The sequence below is a fragment of the Glycine soja genome, chromosome 20 (genome assembly GCF_004193775.1).
Source record: "Glycine soja cultivar W05 chromosome 20, ASM419377v2, whole genome shotgun sequence".
NCBI lineage: Eukaryota > Viridiplantae > Streptophyta > Magnoliopsida > Fabales > Fabaceae > Glycine > Glycine soja.
The window spans coordinates 48,330,294-48,348,085 of record NC_041021.1 but is presented as its reverse complement, the minus strand read 5'-3'; the positions used below and the strand labels follow the sequence as shown (position 1 = coordinate 48,348,085).

General features: G+C 31.2%; 2 protein-coding genes across 4 annotated transcripts; both read left to right on the top strand.

The window, feature by feature from the left end:
* Positions 1-3,944: 3,944 nt before the first annotated feature.
* Positions 3,945-13,767, top strand: LOC114402553 (serine/threonine-protein kinase BLUS1-like). Of its 3 annotated transcripts, XM_028365178.1 has the most exons (19): positions 3,946-4,801; positions 4,903-4,947; positions 5,198-5,279; positions 5,404-5,472; positions 5,865-6,035; positions 6,129-6,194; positions 7,479-7,547; positions 7,628-7,696; positions 7,770-8,044; positions 11,517-11,653; positions 11,761-11,855; positions 11,931-11,969; positions 12,061-12,120; positions 12,283-12,384; positions 12,507-12,558; positions 12,646-12,701; positions 12,883-12,947; positions 13,040-13,091; positions 13,266-13,767. In XM_028365178.1, exons 1-19 carry the CDS (start codon positions 4,257-4,259, stop codon positions 13,329-13,331), a joined length of 2,115 nt encoding a protein of 704 aa, XP_028220979.1. In that variant the 5' UTR covers positions 3,946-4,256; the 3' UTR covers positions 13,332-13,767. The 3 variants fall into 3 exon arrangements, with proteins under 3 accessions (XP_028220978.1, XP_028220977.1, XP_028220979.1); XM_028365177.1 differs by having other exon boundaries at positions 3,945-4,801; positions 7,634-7,696; positions 13,040-13,767; XM_028365176.1 differs by having other exon boundaries at positions 3,945-4,801; positions 13,040-13,767.
* A 2,549-nt stretch (positions 13,768-16,316) lies between these two features.
* Positions 16,317-17,628, top strand: LOC114402527 (mavicyanin-like). The gene is made up of 2 exons (XM_028365133.1): positions 16,317-16,699; positions 16,837-17,628. Exons 1-2 carry the CDS (start codon positions 16,507-16,509, stop codon positions 17,229-17,231), a joined length of 588 nt encoding a protein of 195 aa, XP_028220934.1. The 5' UTR covers positions 16,317-16,506; the 3' UTR covers positions 17,232-17,628.
* Positions 17,629-17,792: the final 164 nt, after the last annotated feature.

Here is a 17,792-nt window from a genome sequence, read left to right as displayed (position 1 = left end):
GAGATTACATTCAGTCAGTTAAGTATAAAAAAATGCATATAGTTTTAAAATTATATGATATTTCATCAATTAATTTCATTTTAGTTTACAATATAATTTTCAGAATATAAGCAAATTAATTATGATATTAAATACATATTAATATATAATTTGACATGTATGATCATGAAAATGTTATCACCTTATTTAATGGTAGGATCAACAAGTTTTACATTTTATTAAACTTTAAATGCAAATTAATAGACAGGGTTCATAAAATATATTATTAATTTTAAAATACGTATTTTATAATAAAATAAATTATTCTTACTTTTAAATATGTAATTTCATTGGTAACCTTTTAAACATTTTATAAAAACATTTAAATGAATTACCTTTGAATTTTTATTTTGATGTTAAAGTTTTTTTAACTCTTTTTTTTATTCCCTAAAAATATTTCATTCTCCTTCATTGAGCAAGTATACCCTTAAATAATACATTTTAAAATGTATAATTGATGCATTTAAGATAAACTATGATGATGTGTCTTAAAGTTGAGGATTGATTAAGGTGAGACTTTAGAGTAAAGAACATTGACTGAAACAATTCTTGAATGAACGAAATATGAAATCATTGTTATTATAGGTAAATTCTTTAACAAATCTAAAACACGAAAGACATTTAAATATCCAAGTTAATAAAAATTTCACCATACTGATAATATATAATAAATGTTGACATGCTATCTTGACATAAGTTGCATCTATAAGTGTCTTAAATGTGTTAGATTTCCTAACACAAAGTCTAAAACCTATTGTTGGCCATAGTATAATGTCTTAGTGTTATGTCAAAGTAACTTTATTATTGCTCATGCGTGATATATTATTCATGAATGTATATATACTTAAAAGTGTTGTCAAGGCCAACAGAGGCAAAAGATGGCCTAAGTATTTGTGCTAGTATCTTAAAAAAATGGTTATTCAGTATTAGTATTTATACAATTTTTATTATTATTTGGTCTAGTATAACGGTTACTAAGATGTATGTCTTTTTTTTAATAAAAAACAAGATTTATGCTTCTTTTTTTTATGGTGAATGAAGTTTGAACTTTTGTTGGAGGAAAAACTACCTCTATTTTTCATAAAATCCCTATTTTCTATGTTACTCTCTCACTTGAAATTAATTAGTTGTTAATTTTGATTAAATAACTTGTCTCTTGTTGTATAAATTCTCATCAACTAAAATTTATAAGATATTCATGAATAGGTTGTATTTTTATTTTTTCTTTTATAAAAAGTATTGTTACTAATTTTAAAAGGTCTCACTTCAAAGTTTGTTTTAGCCTTGAAAATATGTTGGATCGATCTTGAGTGTTTTATTAATGTTGACTTCGATGAACAACATACAATATGGATTAATCTATCATTTGGATGATCAAGATAGATCATTATGCATGTTGGACTTCAAGTTCAGCTTAGAACAATAATATATTATTTTAAGAGTAAATTATCAACTAAGATATATAAAATTTATATAATTTTTTAAGAAAAAAATAATTTTATTTAAGACTTTAAATTTTTTGTATTATTAGTGTAATTTTTTTTTCATTGTAACTATTATTAACTAATTAAAAATAATCATTTATATATTTTTAAAAGTAAACATTGTAAAAATCAACAAATTTATTATATGGATCATTTGTGATTAAACAATTATATTTTGTACACTTTTATAAAAAAAACTATATCTTCTACACTATGAATCCATATTTTTTTTCCTAATCTTCTTTGTCCTTCATAAAACGCTACACGCTTTCCTTTATCTCGAGCATATTATGTTTCCCTTGTTTTTTTTTTTTATCAAACAATATGGCATAATTTAATCAATTTCAATGTATTTAATATTTAGTGCATTTTTTATACTTATAAATTCAAAAATATAAGTTTCTCACATTATATCGAATTCATAGTTTTTTCATTTTCTAATTTTAAAAGTTTTATTTTCTCTAATTTATATTTATCTATTTTAGAAAAAATATTTCTTATTTGAAAGTTTAAAATTGCATCAGTTACTATATTTTTATTAAATTATAACTCAACTTAATTCTCAAAGAAGTTAATAGCTGTCTTAAAAATATTATTTGATGATGCCTTTTTATATTTTTTATAATTAACAATATGAGAAAACTAAAGTATATTTGTCATCAGATAGTTTGGTCTGAATGACATTGGACTCTTATCTCTTGGGGATAATTTGGTTTTAAAGGAAGAGATGAGTTCTAATGGAAGAGAAGGAAGGGAATGAAGTTTAATTAGATATTTTGTTTGATTTAGAGGAGGGGAGAGGAAATATTTTAATGAAAGGAAAAATAAATAACCTTTTTTCTTGATTGATTCACAAAGGGAGGGAGGAAACTTTAAGCATTAATTTACTTTTCTACTCTTAAAATTTTAAATTTCAAAACATAAATAAAAACATTCTATTCATTACACTTGAAATGTTTTTAACTACGTGTTTAGATGTTTACACACGTTAGACCTAAATATTAGGTCAAAATTAATAATGGAGGTAAAAGTTACAAATATGGATTTGAATCTCCTCTTATAACTGGTATCCCACGAGTCTCATGTGTATTTCTCTCTTAAATGGGAAACTTTAAACTGAAAAATTCTGGTTAATGATCGAATAAGAGTTTTTTTCCTACAAGTATATTGCTTCTTTGTGGCATGGATCAAAGTAAATATGATTTAATTCTAAACACATACTAAATCCCTTTTCCTCTCCTCCAAATCCCTCAATATGGAAGGAGAGCAAAATTTAATTATAAAGAATTTTGCTTCCCTCTATTCTTCTCTTCTCCCATCCTAAATATCAAACCTCAAACAACACAAGTTTATAAAAATCTCTGTCGTTCCCTTCCACTTTCCACAACCAAACATTAGTAAAATCTCATATTTAAGCTTTGTTGATAAAAATGACTAAAATCTTATTAAAAATGATCAATCAGATTTTCTAATTAAAAGTATTTATTGATAAAATTGATAAATACCTAACCTAATGTAATTATAACTAAAAAACCATATTTTATAAATGAAAGAAAAATAACAATGACTATCATATTCGAAAGACACAAATACTTTTAATATAAATAATAATATTTTTACATTTCTTAATTTATGTACTATTTTCTAAAATGAACTAATAAAAAGGAATGGAAGAAGTAGTCTTTTAATTGATTCTTATATAATAAAATATCATATTTTTTTAACAATAAAGATATAATTTATCACATTTTATTCCATTTTAAAAGAACATCACTTCATATTTTTTTAGTGATAGTAATATGGATTTTTTATTATTTTCTCACTCTATAATTCTATACATTTAAAATTAAGTTAAATTAAAAAAAATCTATGCAATGAATAGTTCTACCCCTAGCTAACAAAAAAACATGTACGTAGTTTCTTTAAAATTATATTTTTCTTTTAAATTAATTATATTCACATTTTTATAATCATAAATAAACTAATTCACACTTAAGTATAATTAATTATATAAAAATAAAATATATTTAGAACGAAAGCGATACTTAATAATTATTTAATAAAGTGTGGTAAAATAAATGGAATATATAAGTGAAGGGAAAGAAAGAATTATTGTGTAAAGTTGAGAGGTACTAGAATGAGTTTAATAACTATAAACTAAAAATGTCTACTGTGATTCAATTACAAAACACGTTTGAAGTTACCTTCAAATAATTATTTTAAAAATCTTGATAACAAGTAACTTAAGGATATTGATTATAAAATTTTAAAAAATATTTATACTTTGAATTATTTAACGAATATCCTTAACATTTGTCTTATTTTAAAATTTAACAAACTATTACGTACATGGTTAAGTCTAATCGGATGATATTTACAGTGTCAGTGGAAACCATAGGAGAGTATATATATATATAGAGAGAGAGAGAGGCAGTAGAAAGTGAAAAAAGAGAGAAAGAGGGTCCCACTGGAAGAGTCCGAAGCGGAGGGGAGAGGAAGAAGGAACATGTCAGGCGTTAGAGATGATGGGCGTTGTTGTTGGTGTTGGTGTGCCCACCCTCACTCTCTAATCTCTAAGACTCTCTACTCTTCTCTTAGTGCTCTAATCTAATTATTATTATCAACATAAGTCACAACACCACCATTCTTCCATTCTCTCTCTTTCTTCTACACTATTCATTCAATCCATGCCGGTCAACGTGAGGTGCTGAAGGTCAATCGTGGTCTTTCGAAATGGGGAACGGGAGCAGAAGCTACTCGGCGAACCGGAGCGACTACAAGCTTCTAGAAGAAGTCGGTTACGGCGCCAGCGCCACCGTCTACCGTGCAATCTACCTCCCCTACAACGAGGAGGTCGCCGTCAAGTGCCTGGATCTGGATCGCTGCAATATAAATCTGGACGACATACGTAGGGAGGCGCAGACGATGAGCCTGATAGAGCACCCCAACGTGGTGAGGGCCTACTGCTCCTTCGTGGTGGAGCGGAGCCTGTGGGTGGTGATGGCATTCATGGCGCAGGGCTCCTGCCTGCACCTCATGAAGGCTGCTTATCCCGAGGGATTCGAAGAGGCCGCCATCGGATCTATCCTCAAGGAGACTCTCAAGGCGTTGGAGTATCTCCACCGACACGGCCACATTCACCGTGACGTTAAGGCCGGGAATATTCTCCTCGACGATAACGGCCAGGTCAAGCTCGCCGACTTCGGCGTCTCCGCTTGCATGTTCGACACCGGCGACCGCCAGCGCTCCAGAAACACCTTCGTCGGAACTCCCTGCTGGTACTACTTTTTCTGCTTCCGTTGCGGTTAACGTGTCTTATCGGTGTGTTTTGTGATTTGATTTTTATGTTTTGATGTTCTTGTTGTTGTTGTTTTCGCAGGATAGCGCCGGAGGTGCTGCAACCTGGAACCGGTTACAATTTCAAGTCAGTTAGTTGTATTTTTGTTCTGGATGAAATTTAGATAACGAATTTTCTAGGTGCTTTTATTTAGAATTATTGACCTTTGATGCATAGACTGATTACTGAGGTGAAACTCTAATTCTAATTGAAGAACAATGTTGAATGCATCTAAGGATTTGCATCTAATTTTTGTCGGTTTGTACTTAATGCTTCGGTTTACCTGTGTGATTCTGACTTGGTTTCTGATTTGTTTGGATTGGATTGGGTTGGACAGGGCGGATATTTGGTCGTTTGGGATTACTGCGTTGGAGTTGGCTCATGGTCACGCGCCTTTCTCCAAGTATCCTCCCATGAAGGTAGGCTGTAATCGTTGTCTGTTTGCTGCATGTGTTCAGAATGGTTCTGTTCTTTGAGTTTTAGGTTTCTTGTGATTTGTAATGTGCTGGTGTGATAGGGATTCACTGTTTGTTTTGTGTGTAGGTTCTTTTGATGACCATTCAGAATGCTCCTCCGGGGCTTGATTATGATCGTGATAGAAAGTTCTCCAAGGTATGGGTGTTCTTTCTGCCTAGACGGATACATCGTTATTGAATGCATTTGTGGTTTTATTTGGTTTATTGGTCATGGTTTATTAATTGCAAAGGACACATTTATTAAATGTGCACACACAAGTATGATAGTGCCTATCTTTCTGCTAAATAGACATGTATTCAGGACAAAATATTAAACAATTTAATATACATGTCAATGCATAATAAGATAATAAGATAAATCTTTACAATATATCAAATTTAGTGCAATAGCAATACGTTAGCCATTAGCACGATAGAAATGCCAACATACAGACGTGACAGTGCTTTTGTTTCCACTAGTGATAATATTAACAATAATGATTGTAGTAGTAGTAGCAGTCTAATTAAAGTATTTCCAGTTGTGACCAGTCTTTCAAGGAAATGGTTGCTATGTGCCTGGTAAAAGATCAAACAAAGAGGCCATCCGTGGAGAAGTTGCTCAAACACTCCTTCTTCAAACAGGCTAAGCCACCGGAGCTTTCTGTAAAGAAATTATTTGCTGATTTACCGCCTCTGTGGAACCGTGTAAAATCCCTCCAGGTTTGATATCATGCATGCTTCACTGCATGCCTGTTCTATTATTTCACTTAATCTGTTACTTTTGCTTTGCTTGACATCACAAAAACCTTGCAGCATAAAGATGCAGCTCAGCTAGCACTAAAGAAAATGCCTTCTGCAGAACAAGAAGCTATATCTCAAGTAAGGCTGATAATCAAATTTCATTTGTCATATAATGTGATATATATCTAGTCAATGGTTTCAAGGAGCATTTTCATGAATGGCTGATGGATGTTATCCAAGTTTGTGCCCCCCCTTTCCTTGATACTAGTTTCCTTCTCTACTTGAAACCTTGATTTGTAGAGCATATTCAAGTCTGGTTGATTGATAGAGTGCATTACATACTTAAAATGGTAGACCTTTGGTTGATCTTACTTCAATATTTGTAGATCTACTCTTATATTATAAATTAGAATACACAACTTTGAGAATGACTCTCACTCTCCTCAGTTTCTTAATTAGGCATTCCCAATATTCTCTTTCTTCACTTCTTTGGATGTCCATTTATCACACTACTCCTGCATTTGGCTAAAAAAAAATATCTTTCAACCATTTTAAACTATCCTCCATTTATCTTTTTTCTGTATACTTAATCTTCTTAACCACCTATCCTTTTTAATCTATCCTCTTTTATTTATATCCCTGAATTAAATTTTAATAGTTCTTTTTAAAGAAATTATCAATAGTTAAAAATAACCTTATATGATAATTTAATTGTTCATTGTAAGTCCAAAATATAGTTTCTGTATTCAAAGATATTTATTTATTATGAGTTTTAAATATTATATATATATATAATTTTTTATTATTATGAATTTTAATTATATAAAAATAAACTTTTGTTTTGTGCAATATACAGACTAAAATACAAGTTTTTACAATATCTACACTTATTTACGCTAACGAAGTTTTCATACTCATTTGGCCTTGCTGTGAAGTTTTTCTTTTTTGAAAAGTGCTTTCTTGAAAAACATTCCTCTAAAAAGCTTTATTATAAAGAAACAATTCTGTGAATAGATAATGTTTTTTCCTGCTTCATTGGAAAATCTCCAGTTTATTACACCTCTTTAACAAAAGTTTTTCTGCTTCCTCCCCAACTTAAAATCATCCCTATCATGTTTTAGCCAAACACCTAAAAAATTATTATCAAATAAATAAAGTGATTTTCTTTACTGAAATGCATCTGTTAATTCAAAGCTCTGCCAAATTCTCCAGTATCTACAAATGAGAGGGATTTTATGCAATTGGTCCCAATTCTGAAAAGGTGTTTTCAAGCAAGATAAAAGATAACCATTTTCTTTGGAAGCTTGCCATTTTGAAGTTTCTCGGTTAACATAACACCTATAGGTTCATGCAGAAAATAAAAAAGCCTTGTTGCTTTTATAACCATTGAAATCTAATCCACTTATATATTTTACTTTCTAGAGTGAATATCATCGAGGAGTTAGTGCATGGAACTTCGATATTGATGATTTGAAAGCACAAGCGGCATTGGTATGTTATTGTGTTTTCAGATTGTATTTACTTGGTTTTTCTCTTTCTTTGATCTGAACAAATGGCTTCAATTTTACTAGATGCAGGACGGTGATGATATTGCAGAGATGAGGGAAGAAGATGAAAACAAATTCTTCAGCTCTTACAAGGTTGGGTCAACTGTTCTAAGCTTTCTTTTCCTTAAAAATAATCTATTAAAATCTTTGTTGTTTGTCATGACAGGGTACAGCTGATTCCCAGTTTATTGTGGATGAAAAGAATTCAAATAACTTGCAACAATATGAGTTCACATCACAAGTAGGTAGTAACGACATACCACAGTGTGAGAAAAGAAATGGATCAGTTGCTGAAGCAACACCATCTACTTTAGAGAATGATGTGGGAACAAGCAAAGTTAAAACTCAATCAGTGAAACTTGGTAAAACCCAAAGTGGACCCCTGATGCCAGGCTTAGTGCTTGGTCATTCTTCATCTGAAAGAGGGCGTACATTTGAAAGGTACATTGTATTTTCATATTATATCTTTGAAAGGGGGGAAGGGAGGGGATGGAAAACAATTGTCTTCCCTATGTTTGATGATTAAAGATGAAAGGAAGTGTAAGTTGAAAAAGGTGGCCCAGTGCATGAGGTTACCACCGAGTAGGGTCTGGGGAGGGTATATGTAATTATGTATGCAGCCTTACCTTCACAAGCTGATAGGCTGTTTCTAGGATTTGAACCTGTGATCTTCAGGTCTCAAAGTAGCAACCTTACTACTACCAAAGCTTACCCTCGAAAGAGTGAGCTAAAGAGTTATAATTATAAGTGCAAAATTTCAACATAACCCTACCAAAATTTTTGGAACTTCTCAATTTATTGCATAAAATAGTAAATGAGGTAGTTTTCAAAGTAAAATTAAAGCTATTCTCCTTCATTACCCTGTTTCCCCTCAAAATCTGAAGAGAATAAAAGATGAGTTTTCAGAGGGGGAATAGTTCCCCCTCATATGATGCCCTTTCCTTCATATTGTTTTAATACTCAAGGAGCTATTTCCTTTCCATGCCACTCATTGTTCCTTGTACAATTAGGCTCTTAGTTGAGGAAAGATAAAAAATAGTAGGCTTTTATGTGTTTGTTAGTGCTGAAAATATACTGTTTTATATAAAATATGGGACCCATGACCTGGTACTTAATTAGTTTGCGATTTTGAGATATTTTTTGGTTTGTCATGACTTTTCAGACTTGGAACTATTTTGTGCTTGCTAAATTTGTTGAAAGTGTTGGTCCAAGAAGTCAAGGAAATCAATTTCTGAGTTTGAAGGACAAAAGTAACACTTAGAAGTTACCAGTTTTCTCAGTAAACTAATACCATCAATTATAGTAAAAGATTAAAAAAATAAATACCCTTAGAAAAGGAGTTTGCTACATGATATATCTCAAGAGATGGAGCATTTACTAACAAGACTAGCTCGAAGTATTATCAGTGGAGGATGAGTTGGTTATATTGGTTTATATCTTTGAAAGCATTTCATTTCTAAATTCTTTTTTTGGTTTGAGTCTGTGTAGAAAAGACCTGTAGAATCCCTAGTAACGAAAGTAGATCAGATGGAGGGTAACCCTATTGTGTTAGAGGTAGAAGAGTCCGAGAAAAAAATAGGCAAACTCAATAAGGATTTAGAGGTCAATGGTTTGTATATTAACATGACTCAATAGAATATTATGACGTCATTTAATTCATGTAGCCGATCCTAATATGAAAACTTGAAAAGGCTTGGTTGCTGTCGTTGTTAAAGATTGTAGAACTAAATGATGCTAAAAATATTTTTTGAGAGTTTTGTAAGGGCAATTCACCTTCATATTTGTAAGGAATGAAGATAATAAGGCTGTAAATGGGTTGAGCTGTTCATAAACTTTTTAAGCTTGACATGTTAAATGTTCAAATAAACTTGTTTGTTCAACTAAACAAAGAAGTTCAAGTTTTTCATTTCAGATTTGTTATATAAATCTTATAGGATTGACTTTAAAACTCATAAACAAATAGCTTGTGTTTTTTTTTTGTATCAATGGCAAAAAAATGTAACTTTAGATAAGATAATGCATAAATAATATTATTGCTACTTAGTAAATTATCAATCCATCTTGAGAGTTGTAATTTTATTTATTGTTACTACATTGTTCAAAATGTTTTACACTTTCTTCATATTTTTTCTTCATCTTCTAGAGCGATTCTTGTGTCAACATAGTGCCTATTAGGCACAACCAATTGAAAGCTCTGGATGTGTTGGAATAATAATAAAGTTTGTGTTGAAGTTATTTAACTATTCTAAGCTTTTGATTGGTTATGCCTATAGGCATTGCACTCTTGCAAGAACTGTTCCATCTTCTAGCATAATATGCCTACCGAAAATGATGTTAATAAACTTAAAAAGTTGATTAAGAGGAAAAAAATCTATAAATAAGCTAATGATGCCGAACTGAAATTTTATATTTTTAAGGTCGAATTACTATTTTGGTCCTCTAATTCATTTTTGAGGTTCAGTTTGGTCTTCTTAATATTAAAAGGTTTAATTAAGTCCTGTAATTTTGAAAAATGGTTCAATTAGGCCCTTTTATTTTTAAAAGTTTCAATTAGGTTCCTTATATTTTGAAATGAGTTCAATTTGGTCCCATTTAAAACCAAATTTGGTCCTATTTGCTAAAATTTTCAGAGCAGATGGAAGAAAAATGAGACCAAATTGAACCCATTTTAAAAGTAAAGGGAGGACCTAATTGAAACCATTTTAAAAAATTATAAGACCTATTGAACCTTTTAATAATAAGTGGACCAAAATGAATCTAAAAAATAAATTTGAGGACCAAAATAGTAATTAAAACTATTTTTAAACAAGGCAAACCTAAGTTTTTAAATTTGATTTGTTTAAATGAATGAATCTCAAGTCTAGTTGGAGCTTCAAGTGCTCGGCCTGGCTCAACTTACAACTTTTCTAACAAGATAATAAACTACACATATGTCAATTAATCTCAGGTGTCAAATTTTGTAAAAGAACACCTCCAATAACTTTTTACCAAAAATAAACTTGTTCAATCTAACCGTTAAACTAAAAGTTCATATGAGATGGATATAGTCTAAAACATTTCATACAATTTATAATTCAATTGATACTTCATTGCATGAATTTATAACTTACAACATTCTATTCAAAATATAGGTAAATGGTTACTTTTAGATTACATATCTATGAATGTTTAAATCATGTGAAACACTACGATTCTAAGTAGATAATTTTATGATTTTTAATTTCATATATTTCAAAAGTATATATTTTGTTAATTTTGAAATATATGCTGATGAGGTATTAAATAATTTTGGATTAATCTAAAAGTTTGCAAATATAATATACATAATAGGAACTTTTAATCTAATGCTAGATTTTGGATAATATTGTCCAATAAAGTTAGAGTTGTAAGAGTGTGTAACTCGCATAAGTGTAAGTTGATCTCCCCTTTCTCTCTTTTTCACATACTAGCACTAGTGTGTGCCCACACACATGTGCTAGGTTCGGGTACATTCTCCGTTTGGAATTGCAGGTGATAGTGTGGAACTGAAAAATAATTATTCAATTGTTTATCAATGGTTAATGTACCATTCTTACGTCATAGCTTTTAATTTAGGAAGTACTTTTGGTGACCTATATAAACAAGGCAATCAATCACGTTTATTTTATTTTCATCGAGTTCTAGTAAGTTCAAAGTCTACCTTCGTAAAGTGTGTATTTTCTGGAGAATCTTCTTTATCCCTTCTATATTTCTTGAGTTGTCTATAAATATTCTTTGTAAAAAGTGTAATTTCAATTTTGAATAAATAAATTCAATGTTGTGAGTGTGTCTCTTTCTGGTTCTGATCTTTATGCTGCTTGGTGATTGAGGTTTTCTTGTTATCACCAGCATAATCTTTTGCTTGTTAAAATTTGTAATGCTTTATTACTTTTAGGTTTGAGAATGAAAACCAGTTAGCGGGTGAGAAAAGTAATCGTGATATACGACGAGCTCCAAGCTTTAGTGGTCCATTAATGCTTCCAAACCGAGCTTCAGCAAATAGTTTATCAGCTCCAATCAAATCTTCTGGAGGTATTTGAATCATCATGTACACCGTAAGGCTGTGTGCAAGTTTTAGTATTTTTCAACCAGCCATCTTAAACACTTGGTTTTGATTTTGTTCACCCAACTCCTGCTAGGATTCAGAGATTCCTTGGATGATAAGTCTAAGGCTAATCTAGTGCAAATTAAAGGACGATTTTCAGTGACATCAGAAAATTTAGATCTGGTGAAGGTATGCTTTTTAGTTTTTTTTCTTATTAATCAAATTGTCCCTATCGACAATTTTAACTGACTTCATATTGAATAGGATATTCCTGTAAGTTCAGTTTCGCGCCGATCTTCACAGGTTAGTTGATGATCTAATTGATTATTGTCTATATATATATATTTCCCCTTATTCCTCATTTGATATTCTCTTCCTGTTACATTAAATATAGGGATCACCAATGAGGAAATCTGCGAGTGTTGGTGATTGGATGGTGGATTACAAACAAATGGTTTGTACATTTGTCATTTGCTCTATACCCAACTTTGTTTAAAATCAATTATGTGAATATTCGGATTCTGTGGTTGGTTACAGAGTATCTAGGATGTTTCATTTATTATTGTATTTGATATATAATGCTTGTCTGTCTTGCATTGCTTGTATTTCTCTTCAGCCAATTGGTCAGTCCTCCAATGATTCTGCCAATATCAATATTCCTGCATCACTTTTAGTGCCTCATCTTCACAATCTTTTTCAGCAGACATCTATTCAACAGGTGAGGGAAGCCTTAAGTTTGAGCAATGTCATATAATTTGCTAGTGTGTGCCTGCTGGAAAGCTGATCATTATGTAACTTTTCCAATTTATAATCATACTGGAAAGTTCTGTTTAATTCCAGGATCTTATAATGAATCTGTTGAATAGCTTGCAAACTGCCGAGGCAATTGATAGTGAGTGATGGATTTTCCATTGATTATGTTTGAGGATTTTTTTCCTTAGTATTGGATGAAATAATGAACACAATCAAATTTTTGCAGCTTCTCAGAACGGGAAGTTACCACCATTACCTCGCAATTCAGAGAACAACGGAAGTGTAAGCAATTTTTGTTTGATTTATTCTTTTCACTTATATGCTTAATTGTTTTTAACTACTGCCTATCTCAATTTTCTGCTAAGAACTAATTGCCTCTGTTTTGGTGACAAACCTGTAGCAAAACATGCAACGATTTTTCATCAGCTTGATGTTCTTTTTTTGACATTTGAGTCTTTTATAGGCCGATACAGCAGTTTCAGAGAGGGAACAGCTGCTGCTGGGCAAAATTTCAGAACTCCAATCCCGGTTAGTTAATCAGTTTGTAAAATGCTTTCTTGGTAAACCCTTTCTCTCTGACTTTAAAAAGTTTACCTACATCTTCTGTCATGTGTTAACAGGATGATTAATTTGACCGACGAACTGACTTATGAGAAGTTAAGATATGTGCAGGTAAGTTTCTGTACAAGCTTTTATATTTCATTATCCGTGCAGGATTTTGCTTCTGCTATTTTATTTTCTTGCTTGGATTACATACATGTTACGTCCAACTTGGAATCCATTTAAATTGAAGTTTTAAAGGTGTCTGTAAAAACTAATTATCAATCTGGTTATCGCTTTGAACAGTTGCAACAACAGCTAACTGGTCTCTACAGCCAGGAACAAAATGGGGAAAGAGAGGAATTTGCATGAAAGCAGATAATTATGAACCTCCAGGCGAGTGATCAATCATACGTTGGGCTCCAATTCTTTCTCTTTGCTGAGGAGAACTACTTTTTGGATGTTTATAGTCAGTCCTTGATAAGTGTCATATATATATATAGATATATATATTCTCTGATCCAGCCTTGTGTTCAATAAACTTTTGTGACGATCTATAATACCCAGCTAGTGCAAATGAGCAAGATGATGATCTGTCATAGTTAATCTCATTATTTATTTCATTTAAAGATTCAGATGTAAATAAGCTTCTCTGTTGTATCATACTGCAACGTGCTATGTTTGCAGATCAATCCGAAATTCTCGTGATAACTGATAAGAAAGTTGTGAGTACTACCCCGGGGGAGAAATAACATCCCTACATATTGAACTGTTTTTGTTATTACTATATATCGGATTTGAACTTGTATAGGTTTATTCGACCACCTCAATAATAGGTTCTGTATCAAAATGAGTCAACATGGTAAAATATTCTCATACCAATATCGTGTTATGGAACCGAATTTAACAGTTTAATAATGTTACCTGAACCTAGATTAACCAATTGGTTGTTTATTTAGGACCTGTTTTTCAAGTTAAAAAGAAAAGTCTTTTCATGATGCAATATTTGTTTTCAAATTTTTTCATATGCTATTGTTTAGTTTGGGATGAAAGTGTTAACATAACCTTTTGAGGTCTTTTTAATTGAAAAGAAATATTATTCTTAAGAACTCAAACAAGTGGATCTTTATTAAGTTATTTAAAAGTGAATCTTAATAAAGTTATTTTCTTCAATAATTATTGGTATCTGTTGAATTTTATTAATTTAATTATTGAATTTGTTGATATTAACTCAATGATTATGTATACTAAATTTTAGTTAAATTAAATATTTGTAATTATGTAATTTTATAATTAATGTTTACTTATATTTTTAAGAAGATATTATATGTTAAATTAAATTTATTTACTAAATTGTTTTTAAAATGTTATAAAAATTGTATATTTCATCTGCTTAATAAAAAATTTAATTTAATCATTGAATTAATAAATTTTAAAAATTGACGGGCAAGCTAAAAATTGAAGAATATAACTTAAATACAGGACACTGTAAAGGTTTTGTGAGATATATTATTATGTAAGTTTATATATATTGTTAACTTACCTTAAAAGTCATATAAAGTAATTTTAAATTGTTTGACCGAGTAATTTTTTTATACAAACAGTGCATTACATTCGTGAAGGAATTAGTGAAAAGTTAAACAAGTTAATTCTTAACTAATTTTTTTTGCAGGTAAATTATTGTATTATAAATGTTTGATAAAATTAGTTTATAGAAACATATTCGATAATTATAGTCAATAATTTATTTAGTTAATTTTAAACTTTTAAGGATAAACTATTTGATAAAAATAAAATAAATAGTATATTTAATTAATAAAATAAATAACGAGTTGTAAAAAAAACGTAATTTTAAAGAAAACGGTAAACCATGAATTTTTTTAACGTAATGAAAATAAATTAATACTTCTGTCTTAATCAAATAAGTTACAAGTGAGTTGAAATCACCAGCGAAACACATTCTAGATTCATAATTGGTAGTTGATATTAATTATACTACGTCAACGAGGGACGACTCAAATTGTAATCTGAATGTCAGTGGAAGCATATTGAGGGGAGGCAACTTCACTCTCTTTAAATTTATAACAAGAAAAACCTCGTACTACTTTTTTTGTTTTACCGAAATAGGTGGCTGCAATGCAATCTGTTGAAGCTTTATTACCGGATTGGCTATGCAGTGCAATGCTTTTAAAACGTACTACATACGTTATTCCTTTATCAAAGTACCGTAAAGTAAACGTTGACCTTCTTTTTTGGGGTGCAACCACAACGAGGACAGATTTTTTATGTAAGCTTTGATTCCTCACTGGACGTCGTTTCTTGTTCATGTTTCGGGAATTTTATGTGTAATTTTCGTTTTGAATTCTTAAGGAAGGATTGTTCTAGTTCAGCTCTCGTTGCCATATAGAACCACATGCACGAAATCTCTTCAAAGTTCAAAGCAAATAACATTGTGATTGGAGACCATTTCACTGCTTGGCTTAACATTGTGATTGATAGTAAGGGTTACACTCCACGTTAGCAGAGCCTCTCATCATTGAAGTCCATTCTCGTAATGTCCAGATCAATGTGTTATGTGGAAAGACAAAAACTAGTTAAAATTTATTAAAAATTACTTTTTTTTATAGATCTGATTTCTTATTTAATAAATTTTATTCATGATTGTATAATTTTTAATAAATTTTAATCGATAGTACTAGAAAAAAAATGTGTTCAAAAGTGTTTTATTAGTAATTTTCTGAAGAATTGACTTTGTTAATTTCTAATTTGCCCTAGTTTGCTAATATCATTAGCCCCATTTGCAATTCATCTTTTCTCATTTTGCTAACCATGTGATGTGCCCGGAGAAAGCTAGCTGTTTATCTGCCCTGCTGCACATGATAATGCATATTGTGACACAATTATACAGACACTCTTAAGATAATAAAAAGAGACCACCCCAAGTCCAAAATTCCAATATTCCAAAATTCATAAACAAATATAAACTGCCAACTGGCCCATGTGCACATTATTTATAGTTGTCTAGTTGATCTGTTTCCCTGCCCTAACCCTCTAAACTCAGCACAAATTCCTTGCCATCACATTAATATTCTTCTTGTCAGCCTCATTGCAAGTTCATTTTGACTTTAACCATCTTTCATTGTTCGTACTCAGAAATTTTCAGTTTTCTAAGTTTTTTTGTGTGTGTGCTTTTAATTAGAGTATTCCCCAACCAATTCAGTTTTCATTTTAGATCCAGGTCTCTTTAAAAAAAAACAGAAATCAATGAATGACAACCCAACTAGATTAATTAACAATAAACTGTATTATGGAGGAATTATAGTACTAGTAATTATAAGTAGTAACGAAATTTTGGACTCGTGAAATTATAGAGGAATAGGGGGCACTCAAGTAAATTGACATTTTTAGGTGGCTTCTTTCTGATCTCATTATCTACTCCTCTATTGGCCAGAGCCAGACTCGAGCCAATAATAAGTCCTTGGCGAGATCACTATATCTAAAGAAAAGAGTGAAGATTAATGTGAGTGCAATTTTGAATAGAACCAAGATGGCCATTTTTTCAAGTCACCACAGAATGTTGGTGTCTCTCTTGCTTACGTTGGTCCAAATCCAAGCCAAGGTGTTTTGCTATCAATACAAAGTGGGAGATCTAGATGCTTGGGGCATACCCACATCAGCAAATCCACAAGTCTACACAAAATGGTCCAAATATCATAATCTCACAATTGGAGACTCCCTTTGTAAGTTTACACTACTTTCTACATCATAATTTTTTCAATTTCGTTTATACAACTCTACACTAATGACCCTTTTAGAGTAACAAAAATGGTACAAATCTGATCTCATATGTTGATCATTGTATATGCTTATTACGCAGTATTTCTATACCCACCAAGTCAAGATTCAGTGATTCAAGTTACAGAGGAATCCTACAAGAGGTGCAACATTAAAGACCCGATATTGTACATGAACAATGGCAACTCTTTGTTTAACATTACATCAAAGGGCCAATTCTTCTTCACTAGTGGTGAGCCTGGCCATTGCCAAAAAAATCAAAAGCTTCATATATCTGTTGGTGAAGGAATAATAGAAACTATGGATACAGCACCTGGTCCAAGTTCGTCATTGCCTGCATCTGCACCCTCCTATCCCACAGTATTTGGCAATATTCCAGTAGCTCCTTCAACCTCAACCTCACCTCAACTCACATCAACTTTTCAACTTCTCATCATTGGATTTATGATATGTGCGCACTTCGCTTCCTTAATGTGAAATTAAAATGTCCATGTCTTTGTTGCCATCGAGAGCGTAGATCAATTGACTCAAGATTATTCAAGCTTAATTGGTAATGTTGAGGTGGAATTTTGGAAATGCATATATGTCAAAGAGAAAACTTTATCAAGCATCATGATCTACTTGATTCGAACAAGATAGATACACTGTCTTTACCTAAAATAATGTCCATGTCTTTTATTTTTTCTTGCATTTTTTGTCAATGCTCAATACGTCTCCATGTTGATTTTTTTTTTCTTTTTCAGTTGACCCGAATACGGGCGTACCCAGTACCTATATATTATATTATAATTCTTTTAGCAATGTAATTCTTTGTGATTGGAGATTTCCGTAAAACAGCGTCAATTCTTCATTTATTAAGGAGGAATTTGGCAAATGTGGTGCGACTACAACCATTAATTTTGTCTCTTATGAACGTGATTGTGAACTGGCACAGCTAACTTTTTGGCATGGGAAAAAATTATGGTGCATTATTCTCTTTTTTTTTTTTTTAATTACACATGTCTCTTTTTTTTTTTTTTAACTTACACATATCCCTTT